The sequence below is a fragment of the Halichoerus grypus genome, chromosome 8 (genome assembly GCF_964656455.1).
Source record: "Halichoerus grypus chromosome 8, mHalGry1.hap1.1, whole genome shotgun sequence".
NCBI classification, from domain to species: Eukaryota; Metazoa; Chordata; class Mammalia; order Carnivora; family Phocidae; genus Halichoerus; species Halichoerus grypus.
The window spans coordinates 4072358-4084208 of NC_135719.1; the positions used below are offsets into that span (position 1 = coordinate 4072358).

Here is an 11851-nt window from a genome sequence, read left to right on the forward strand (position 1 = left end):
TAGTACCAAGATAAAGATGTAACAGCACTGTGCCGATTGATGCAATTAGAGGGGTATAGGGAAAACCCTTATCTTATTGTTAAAATCTGATTTACATCTCAGTGTGAAGACCCAATTTATTAGATCCTTTCCAATCAAACAGTTACCTGAAAGGATGGCTCTTCAGGAAGGGGAGTGGAAGGGAGAGTTGGATCCAGAGCATGGAGAAGTAGTGCCTGGAGAAGTCAACCTCAAGGGCCTAGAGTGGAGTGCTAAGAGAGAAGGCAGCAGAAGGCACATTTAGGGAGTTGCCTTTATATTCCTTTTCCCTATGATGAAACTTCTACTCTTAAGCCAAATAAGCCTTTTCAACAGATATAAAGGAAAGAATAATAAAAAACCAAAAGGTTCATCACATTAATGAATGGACTAACTGCCAAAACTTGAGAGAGAAATTGCTTAATCTTGTAAGTAGTTTATTTGAATAAAATCATTGAAATGGCCATTAAAATGATCTAGAATAAACTAATCAGTCTAAAAGGAAGTTACAGCATCACTGTATTTATACAAGAGGAAGCAGCAAAGGTGCACATTCAGAAGTGAATATAACATTGTACAATCAATTCACATTAAATACCATAAAAGTAAGTAGTCGGAATGCAGCATTATATACATACTATTGAAAAGGAAAGGGGAACATTTACACAGTTAAACTTTTTTATAACGTGAATTTTGATCAGCTTTGTTTAAGTTAGCAAAAAGCCTCACAGTTTGTAATGAAATGACTGTGTGCCCCAATCTGACCACCACTGAAACTGAGAAGGTCCCTTCCCCAGTTTATGGCTTTATTCTTGACATCCCTCTAAAAAGAGACCAAAGCGATTGTGGAACTGACTCATACCTGGAGTAATGATAAGGTACCACGGACATGACAACAAAAGCCAAAAGAAGCATCTACAATTGTTTTACCTTTAACTGCTGATGTCACGTACAATACGTTACAAGTAAGCATAGTTGTGCATTCAGGAGTTGGCTGTACTAACCTCTGTAAAAATTTAGGAATGAGCACATCTGAGTATATGGATACCTCCTTATCTTACAAAGTCAAATCAAGCATTTTCTACTGTAAAATTTTTATTTCTGTGTAAAACAAAGACAGAACCCCATGTAGGTCAAACAAGGAAAACAGACGCCAAGTTCAAAGCACTATTAAGTCATGAAACAAAGAAGAATCTGAGGTAGAAGTCAGGCAATACAATCCACAACCTTTTTAGGGGCACACTGAACCATCACATCTCTAGTAAGAGCTCATTTTTTAAAAAAAGTCACAAGTTCCAAAAAGTTAATAATCCACTCTCTGAAATCAGATGTAAAACTATGACCAACAGAAGATACACACAAACTTTTGTCATGTTAACAGAGGAAATGGTTTTACTAAAAGCTGCTGACGTTTCCATCAGTAGTAACCATAGGGAGGCCGCTGGTTGTAACCATAGTGTCCGTATTGATGGGGGTAGTAAGGTTCTTGTCTGTGCTGCGGGTAATTGTTACCCCAGGATCGTCCATGCCACTGATTGGATCGATTGTCACTTGGCCACCCCCGTCTGCTATCCCTACCTCTAAACTGTCTGTTATCTTGCAACCTACAACAACAAAACAAAAAGATTTTTATACTTCCCTTTTAAAAAACACAAATGACAAATCTATCCTGGTGCATTTTATTTCTCAATCTAATACTCTGTAAACAAGAGTAAAAAACATTTTTCTCTGCAGAATGTTATATATAGCACCAGTTATTCAAAACTCTCCTGAGATTTAAATCATTCTTCCAGTATTATACTGGATACACTTTGCAGAGAAATAGGCAGACCACAACACAAAACCCACAACGATGGGATAGTTCTGAATCAAACTGAAATCTATTCGATTGTACAAGAGCAGTATGGTCATTTATTCCTTTTATCTATTTTGAATTATTAAATAGATGAAATTTCCATTGTATTACTTTCTAAAGTCAAACCAAAGACAATGCCTTCTTTATGGAATCTAGCACAAAGTTTTGTAGAAGACTCTAGGTTTGTAAAGTATATTTGCAGAGAAAATAAAATGTTAGTCCACAGGAAGAACATTTTTAAAAAGAACATTAAAACACATACACAATTGAACAGCAAGGAAAAAATACATGGTGCTGACAAAATATTAAAGCAAATATTTACCAGCCACTCAGTGTGGCTGGTAAGTCACTGTGTGGAGGCAGTGACCAGGCACGAGGTATGCCATACTGAACAGGGACACTGGTCCCTGCCCTCTCTGGCCTTATGGGCACACGGAGTAAAGCTGTCCTCTCCCACATCAGCCACATGCATGTCTCCTGAAGCAATACATACCGACTGCCTCTATTTCTCTGGTTCCCACCGGCTCTGCTATTCCATTCCTCAACGATTGGAGGGGACTCAGGAGGGCGTTTCAGGTATTCCTGGTACTCCTTGTCATCTTCTGTGAATCTACTGGCAAACATCTCTTCAAAATTGGGAACAGCTTCAGAAGTGTCTGTCATCCTGAAATTCTGTACAGTTTTAAATACGTTTCTATGAGAATTTTTAAAAAAAATACTGTCTCACCAGACAGTGAAAACCCAAGAAATGAACAATTTTAGGCAAGGTACTTGTAAAAGTCTTTGTATACTTTTAAACTCAAGATGGTTTTAGACATTCAATTCAGTATTTCTTGATTTCTGTACCATAGGCATTGTGTTAACTGGCGCCTGGGATACAAAGATGAATAATATATCATGGTCTCTACCCCGCAAAGAGCTCTCAGTCTAGTGTAAGAGACAGACATGGTGTAAATACAAAGAGAGGAACAGTGAATGTCAAGAAACAAAGCTGGAAAAATGGGCAGGGACCAAACTGTGAAAAACTGTGTTCAAGGCAAACAACTTTGCACTCATTCTGGTAGGAAAGGGGGAGTCTTAGGAACCTAAGTGGTTTAAGCAGGGAAGCCTCTGGGGCAAACTGACTATTTAGAAGGACCACTTTGCTAACAGGGTAGAGAAGAGATTAGTGAGGACAGACCAAAGGCAGATTACTGCAAGCCTGGAGGGCTCAATCTGAGGCAACAACTGTGAGCGCAGTTTGTTAAGAATTCCAGGAGAAATTAACCACTATAACTAGATGTTGGGAGAAGAGGGGGGAATAAAGGATAACTTCCAGGCTTCTAGCCAAATGACCGGATGGGCTGTGGTGCCATAGGAACCACAGGAAAAAGGGTGGGTGAGGATACGGAGTTTGAAGTTAGTTATGGTATGTACATCCACAAGGAGAGTCAGCTCCCAGTTACCTATGTGGGACTGAGAACTAGGGTGATGATAAATACGGGAGACGTGAGCAATTCTGTTGGTGGTTAATGCTGTGAGAGTGGATGAGATTCCTCAGGAAGACTGTGGAATAAGAAGAGTATCAAGGAACAGAATCCTGGAGAACACTGACCTATAAGGAAGTTGGAGATAAAGAAGGGATCAGAGGGGGACACACACTGATAAGAACCAGAACAGCTTCTCACAGAAGGCAAGAATAGAGTGAATGGTTCTCAGTGTTGAATGGCACAATGATAGAACCAAGTAGAGAAAATTAATTGGATTTAGCCATTAGGAGGTGATTCTGTTAGAGTACTAGGGACTGAAGCAGGACTGCTGTTAATATATTGAGAATTGGAAGCTAAGGAACTAGAAATCTACACGGATTACAGACCAAGCTTTCAAGAAACTTCACTGAACACAAGAGAAAAAAGGGCAGTAGCGAAGGGGTTACTGGAAGATTACCTCCAGTTTTTCCCAGGACAGTGTCCCTGAGGCTGTTTATAGGAAAAGAAAACCAATAAAAAAGAGAAATTGAAAATACAGGAGAGACATGAAAATGGAAAGGCAAATAAGCATTTAAATGAACAGCTACTCAAGTCTAGGGTACTTTATAAAGGCTTATTCTGTGACAAAATGAAAAATACGAAAGGTACTATCTAACAGCTAAAAAAAACCTGAAACTTTTTATCAGCTGGGTTCCCCGGGCCAAGTATGGATCAATTCAAGTAATATTTCTGCACCCACATTTTCAGAGAGCCCTCTACCTCCGAGAAAAGATTTGGCTTGGGCTACAAGAGGCCTCATCTTCGGGAGTCAGGGGACCAAGAGGTCACTTCCTTTAATCTTTGTCCGAGACCTGGAAGCCCAATCAGCATTCTGCAGGCGGCCCCCCTTCCCGGTCTTCCCTGGCCCAGCAGGGGTCAGTACTACCGGCTCTTGCCTTCCCTAACCCAAACTTCATCTTTCTGCTCTTCGCCTCAAGACTCCTAAAACCTGTTCTGTGATTGGGGATGTACGTGGCATCACGCTAAAACTTTACAACCGAATCTCCCTCTTGCCTGACATCCTAAAATTACTTTTCTTCCTGTATTACTTCAACTTGCAATAAAAGCCTTTGACAAAGACACGTGATGGTGGAGGAGAGCTTCTTCATTAGTCTGTTTTTCCTCCAAATCCCTCCAAACTTACGCCAGTACTTATACTACTGCCCTTATCCCAACAAAGTGAAACCAAGCCCGCTGTGTGGACGCAAGCAGCAACACCCAGACGTCTGTCAGGCCACTGCTCTCCCAGACTTTCCGCGCGTCTGCGCTGGCAGACGGACGTCAGACTCCCAAACCCGAGGGAGGACTTGTAGTGAGTTCAGCTAAGGAGAATCGTGCCTGGATCTCTAGAGGATCTCAGAAATCTCCGGAAGAATGACCCATATCCCCCCAGACGGGAAGTGAAAGTCGTAAGGCCAGGTAAAAGCTGCTCCCACGACCCCTCCCCCAGGTGAGCAAGTATCTTTGTCAGCACCCACGAGAACGGGATTCAACAGCATTCCGAGGCTCTGAGCTGTACTTACCCAGCAGTCCGAGGCAGCGGCGGTGTTAATGTTTGTTGTTTCGATCTGTGGGAGGGAAAAACCACCGCGTGATTCCCTCGAAGGAAACGCTCCGAAGGTGTCGGGGGGAGGGGCTGGCTGCAGGCGCCCCGCTGGGCCTGCGGGACCAGCACGCTAGTCCGAGCACGAACGAGAACCAGCCGCGTTCTCTTCGTGGGCGGAAGGGGCCAGCCCCTCAGACTCGTCCTCCAGCACTAGTTTCTTTATAGGTAACATCACACGCAACTGCGGTGCAGGCGACTGGCGCCGGACGCGACTGCCCGCACTGGGCCCTCGCTGCCCGGGAGACGGGCCGAGGCCGCCAGCAGGGCCCGGCGGGGCTTGCCCGCCACGGCTCTGACAGGCCGGCTCCCTCCCGGGGCACCTCAACGCCCCAGGCGCGACTGCCGGGGGAGGCCGAGTGGGGTGCCCGCTCCGTGCGGCCCCTCGGCTCGGCCCGCCCGGCTCCCCGCTCCGCGTGGCCCCCCCACAGGGCGACAGGCCAGCCGAGGGCTGCGTCCACCCGGCTCGGGCCGCACCCCGCCCGCCGCACACGCAGGAACACCCACCTCCGGCCCACACCGCGGCTAAAGGATCTCCCACTCCTTAGCTCTCCAAGGTAACCGAGCCCCTGGAGCGGCAAGCCGACATTCGCCTGACTTCCGCTTCCGGCGGGCAGGCGCGGGGGCGGGCCTGCCAGGTATCGCGAGATCGCGGGCTCGCCGTGCGGGTTCTTGCGGGTCGCTCGAGTGACGGGGCGAGCCCCGGAGTGGGGCGATGCCCTGCTTGCGCTCTCAGCCCGCGCTCCCCGGGCAGGACACAATGTCGCTGTGTGTGTGAAGTGCCCCCCTGGCTGCGCGCCGGTGACGGGTGGGGCGGGCGTTCAGGAAATATGCGGGGCGGGGGGGGGGGTGGAGGCCACTTCCGGCGAGGCGAGGGCTGCCGTGGACGGTGGGCACGAGCGGAGGGCCTCGGCGGTGCCGCACCTCTCACCCCTGCCCGGGCGGGCCGCGGGAGCTGGGTGTCCGGGTGTCCGTAGTCCGTTCCTTACCCGTTTTTGCCGAAACACCCTCCCCCCCCCGCACCCGCTGAAGTCGTCAGCGCCCTGCTCCCTCCAGGCGTCTTGCCCGTTCCTTCTCGGGGGTCCTGCGGTTGTACCAGCGCGGGGCTTCCAAACGTAACTCGGCCCCCGCGCTCCCAAACGGCTTTCCGGACGGTGCACCCCCTTCCGTTAGCATGACCACCGGTTTCCACTTAGAAACTTGGATGTCCACAATTGATGCCATTTTTTTTTTCTCCCTTTACTGACTTCCGTCAATTGACAAGTTCTGTCGATTCTGCCTCTGCAGAAGTTCCGGCGTCCATCCACCCTCCTTACGCACTGCGTCCCCTCGAAGTTCTCATGACCATCCCTGAACAGGGCGGATGCGCTGCTTTTCTCGTAGATACCCTTCCTTTAGCAGCACTCGCCTGCCAGCCCAGCTGACAGAGCTGCTACTATCATCTTTAAACGCAGCTGCGACCAAAAACCTTCACTGGCTCCCTGTTGCCTGTAGGTTAAAGGCCAAATTTATTAACTTGAATTCAAAACCCTAACTTTATTTTGTGCTGTTCCCTTTTCGTTGTCCCTTGCCCGTGGCAAACCAGACCGTGTGAAGCACCTCCTGCATGAATTACCCATTACCTTTCTAAAGACTGCTCCTGTCTCTCTCTTTGGAATACCCTTCCCTCCCCATCTTCTTAGGGTGTTGAGATTCTGTCCGTTCTTTAAAGCCAGGTAAAGTGACTTCTCCATCTAGAAATAAATTTTCTTTCCTACTGAATGTCCATCCTACTTTCTGGACCATTCTTCATGCATTCATTCAGGTAGTACCACTTTCTAATTTTGAACTAAAATTGTGTACAACTCTTTCCCGTACTAGACTGTAAATAGACCTTTGTCATTTCTGCATCCTGGAATGTGTAGTGTTGGGCTTTGCACTCAATAAATGTGGAATAAATGTGGAACTGTGAACATTCCAAGCCATGTTGAGAAACACCAAGCCAGCAAAAGTGAATAGGACAGTATGAATGAGGAGCTCTGGTAGTCTCCGGGTTGGATAGTAGAGGTAAGAGGGGAAGAGCAAGGTTACAATAATTTGAGTAACTCCTTAGTAACAGAGTGGATGGTGGGAGGAAAGGATTAGGAGGAATCAGGGAAGACTCCACCCCTGTAAGCCTGGGAAATTGGGACTGAGAAGGGATAGCCGTAGGGTGAGTTGGCTTTATTTTTTATTTAAGATTTATTTGACAGAGAGAGAGCAGGGGAGGGGCAGAGGGAGGGAGGGAGAGAGAATTCCAACCCAAGCCAACTCTATGCAAGCACAGAGCCCGACACGGGGCTCGATCCTACAACCCTGAGATCATGACCTGAGTTGAAACCAAGAGTTGGAGGCTTAACCGACTGAGCCACCCAGGCAGGCACCCAGGCACCTCCTAGGGTGAGTTAATTTAAAGCGGAAATGAGCTCAGCGCTCAAAAAGATTTGTAGAATCTTAGATGGCATGTTAAGAATACAGGACTAAAGCTGAAGAAAGAGGTTATGCCTAAATATGTAAATGTGTGAGTCATCCGTGAAGAAACAACAGTTGAAATCATCAGCGTATATGATCTTTCCAAAGGAGAACGTATTTATAGAGAAGAGCAGAAGGCCAAGGCCTACGCCTCAGGAAATACCCATATTTAGGAGGCAGGAATAGGAAATACAAACTTGAAGAGATTAGAATAAATACATGGCAGCAGTGTAACAGTTGAAAAACTCAGAAAAATGCTTCCCTACCTGGTATCAGGAGTCTGGGAGGATAGTTGGAAAGAGGAGAGTGGTTGAAGACCAGTTTGCCGGCTTCCTTGTGACTTCATTGTGGCATTATTTCCAGGAGATGAGGAGTTGCACAGTAAAGGGCATATTTCTTTAATTTCATAAGTACTTAGGAGCTCGTAGGCTTCTGAGAGCTTCTGTGAAGAACTCTAGGTATTCAAACCAATTTTCAAATGAAACTGTTTCTGCCCATTAGTTTTTTTAGAAAAGATTTATTGGGGCACCTGGGTAGCTCAGTCAGTTAAGCGTCTGCCTTTGGCTCAGGTCATGATCCCCGGGTCCTGGGATCGAGCCCCATTTCGGGCTCCCTGCTCAGCGGGGAGCCTGCTTTTCCCTCTCACTACCCCCCAGTCATGCTTTCTCTTGCTATCTCTCTCTCTCTCAAATAAATAAATAGTCTTTAAAAAAATAAAGTATTTATTTACCCATCCTAGAGAAAGAGAGAGAGAGCAGGTTGAGGGGTGGTGATGAGGGAGGTTGGGGAAGGAGGACAGAGGGAGAGAATCTCAAGCAGACTCCCCACTGAGCGCAGAGCCCAATACAGGGCTAGATCCCACCACCAGCACATCATGACCTGTGCTGAAACCAAGAGTCGGCTAGATAGTCATGTCCTTGGGCCTGTGGATACATATGGAAAAGATTGCCTTACGTTAGTTGACTTTCTTGTCTCTGTTACTAATATTATATCTCAGTGTTTATCTTCAAGCAACTCTGTAAATTAACCTAATTTTACCCATAATTTCAAGCCTCACGTCAACCCAGTGATCTAGAGGCAAAACATACCAGCAGACATCCCTGGGGAATCCTGGCAGCTAAAGACTCCTACTTTGAGAGGCCGTGAGTGACCTTGGACAATGACCACTTTAAAGATGGTGAAACTGAGGTTCAAGAGGTTATGCAGTTGTTTCAAGGGCCCAGCTGGTAAGTGGCAGCAGGATTTGGATCAAGTCTGTGATACTTCCACAAAGCCTTGCTCTTTCCACAGTGAAACAGTGTTTCCTCCTTTTCCTTCCATACTCCACACATCCTGAGCGAGCCACACAGCCCAGACTCCCCCGACCCAGGGCTGATGTGGAACCCAGAAGGCAGGAACTCCTCCCCTGCAGCCTCCCCACCAAAATGTGCAGCCAGGACAACCTACCTGTTGCCTCACATTCCCCACCTTTGAAAGAATTTCTCGAAGGTGTATCTCATAGGCAGGACCCAAGTCAGAGGGCTGATCCGCAACTGAAGGAAGGCTGGGCAAGTGAGCTTTTAGTTTCCTCTTGGGAGAGGCAGGACTCATAAGGTGGCAAATCTTCTAAACAGAAGAAGGATATTCAAAGATGCTGGCGGACAGGAAATGTGAGTTACCCACTGTGCTCTGGTTTATGACTTATCCCATTTTGCCTTGTGTTAGGGTTATGGTTCCTAGCGTACATAAAATCACAATATTGAAGCACTGAAAAGGATTATCTGATTGAACACTTTATTTTTCATTTATTTTTATTGTTCTTTAAAGATTTTATTTATTTATTTGCAAGAGAGAACGCACAAGCAGGGCAGAGGGAGGGACGGAGGGAGAGGGAGAAGCAGGCTCTCCGCTGAGCAGGGAGCCCCATGCAGGGGCTGATCCCAGGACCCTGGGATCAGGACCTGAGCCCGAGGCAGATGCTTAACCAAATGAGCCACCCAGGAGTCCCTACTTTTTTTTTAAACTAATGCCGCAGGAGATGAAGTGACTTTTCCAAGGTCACAGAATTGGTCAGTGGCAGCCCTGGAACCGGAACCTTCAGGCACACTTCACAATTTAACAGACGTCTTGAATACCTGTTAGATGCCAGGTACTGTTCTAGGCCCCAAAAGCATCCGTGAATAAGGATAAAAAGCCCTGCCCTCGGGGAGCTTCCATTCTAGTGGGGAAGATGGTCGGTTGAAAAAGTGACTATGAAGAGTGATTCCACAGGGCAAGGGGACCCAGGGTAATGCGCTGACACTTTGGAGTTTATCCTCAGGGAGTGTGGGAGTGCGTGGTTTTCATCTCAGCCCTTTTCCTTGTAAGGCGGAGTTCCTCACACTTTCCTCTATCAGGAATATAAAAATGGAATACCGTGTGTATCTTTAACATCCGTTCCCTTCAAAGTGAGTAGAGGAATAGCTCTTCCATTTCTGGGACAAGGCAGACGTGGCTTACTTTGTTGGTCTTAGACTGTGCCCCGTGGCAAGACTGAACTTCTGTGCCTGTAGCTTCAGTTGGAATTACAGGCTCACAAATTGTCTTTCTGTCTTTATATTGTGTTATTTAAACCACATCCCCCACCCCCACCTCCCCGCCCCTTCCATAACATACTGACCATTTTCCACAGAGCCCAGACAAGAATTAAAATACAGCAGCCTAAAATTAACAAGCCAGGAAACGACAGATGTTGGCGGGGATGCAGAGAAAGGGGAACCCTCCTACACTGTTGGTGGGAATGCAAGCTGGTGCAGCCACTCTGGAAAACAGTATGGAGGTTCCTCAAAAAGTTGAAAATAGAGCTACCATACGATCCAGCAATTGCACTACTGGGTATTTACCCCAAAGATACAAATGTAGGGATCCGAAGGGGTACATGCACCCCAATGTTTATAGCAGCAATGTCCACAATAGCCAAACTGTGGAAAGAGCCAAGATGTCCATCAACAGATGAATGGATAAAGAAGAGGTGGTATATATATACAATGGAATATTATGCAGCCATCAAAAGGAATAAGATCTTGCCATTTGCAACGACGTGGATGGAACTGGAGGGTATTATGCTGAGCAAAATAAGTCAAACAGAGAAAGACATGTATCATATGACCTCACTGATATGAAGAATTCTTAATCTCAGGAAACAAACTGAGGGTTGCTGGGTAGGGGGTGGGTGGGAGGGATGGGGTGACTGGGTGATAGACACTGGGGAGGGTATGTGCTCTGGTAAGCGCTGTGAACTGTGCAAGACTGTTGAATCTCAGATCTGTACCTCTGAAACAAATAATGCAATATATGTTAAGAAAAAAAAAGAAGAAGATAGCAGGAGGGGAAGAATGAAGGGGGGGAAATCGGAGGGGGAGACGAACCATGAGAGACGATGGACTCTGAAAAACAAACTGAGGGTTCTAGAGGGGAGGGGGGTGGGAGGATGGGTTAGCCTGGTGATGGGTATTGAGGAGGGCACGTTCTGCATGGAGCACTGGGTGTTATGCACAAACAATGAATCATGGAACACCAATCTAAACCTAATGATGTAATGTATGGTGTAATGTATGGTGATTAACATAACAATTTAAAAAGTACAGCAGCCTTCCACTCACTTTTTCTGACCTGGGCAAATGTCAACATGTTTCCCTGCCCTAATTTTATCTTCTGCAAAATGGGAATAATAATCCTCGCTACTTCTCTGCCTCATAAGGTTATTGTGAGAATTAATTATTGCGTATATAAATTGCTTTATGCTCAAGTGAGGAAAGATGTTATGCAGATGCTAATGATAATTAGTTATTATATGTTAAATATTTAAGTGGCGTGAAAACACGTCAGGTTATATGAGGCATCGGTTTAGAGAATTTTCTTTTTTAAAGATTTATTTATGTATTTATTTTGGAGAGAGAGAGAGCATGCGTGTGCATGCACCACTGAGGGGAGGGGCAAAGGGAGAGAGAATCTCAAGCATACACCCTGCTGAGCAGGGAGCCCAGTGTGGGGCTTGATCTCTAGACCCTGAGATCGTGACCTGAGCCAAAGTCGGAGGCTCAACCAACTGAGCCACCCAGGTGCCCCGAGGCATCGGTTTAGATTCACATCTGTACTCCTGTGACTTTTAATTACAAAGAATTGTTTTAATCAGAGATTTCAAGATCCTAATCCAGTTCCACCCCTCAGTGTCATTCTCCCACATGAGGAGTCCTTTGTGTCGGGGGCTTTTTCCAGGAGAGGGTAGGAAGCATGCCAGCTAGTTAGTTTGTTTGCTACCCGAGTTTTACTATTTACCGTAGAAGCCAGTTGGTGTCATTGAAGAAATCACAGAAGGAAAGAAGAGCAATCTTGGGGAAGAAAAAGCTATGAATTGGG

At 46.4% G+C, this 11851-nt stretch overlaps 1 protein-coding gene across 2 annotated transcripts; it reads right to left on the bottom strand.

Annotated features, from left to right (window-relative positions):
- Positions 1-438: 438 nt before the first annotated feature.
- Positions 439-5627, bottom strand: RAMAC (RNA guanine-7 methyltransferase activating subunit). Of its 2 annotated transcripts, XM_036068716.2 has the most exons (4): positions 5492-5614; positions 4905-4949; positions 2367-2545; positions 439-1622 (listed from the first exon to the last, which is right to left on the bottom strand). In XM_036068716.2, exons 3-4 carry the CDS (start codon positions 2534-2536, stop codon positions 1436-1438), a joined length of 357 nt encoding a protein of 118 aa, XP_035924609.1. In that variant the 5' UTR covers positions 2537-2545; positions 4905-4949; positions 5492-5614; the 3' UTR covers positions 439-1435. The 2 variants fall into 2 exon arrangements, with proteins under 2 accessions (XP_035924609.1, XP_035924608.1); XM_036068715.2 differs by lacking the exon at positions 4905-4949 and having other exon boundaries at positions 5492-5627.
- Positions 5628-11851: the final 6224 nt, after the last annotated feature.

What these genes read in the sequence shown, in the direction of transcription:
- RAMAC (XM_036068715.2), bottom strand. Translation starts at nt 2,536, where the DNA reads ATGACAGACACTTCTGAAGCTGTTCCCAATTTTGAAGAGATGTTTGCC. An exon ending in CAGAGAAATAGAGGCAGTCG is followed by an intron (nt 1,623 to 2,366) that starts GTATGTATTGCT and finishes TTGTTGTTGTAG; the next exon opens with GTTGCAAGATAACAGACAGT.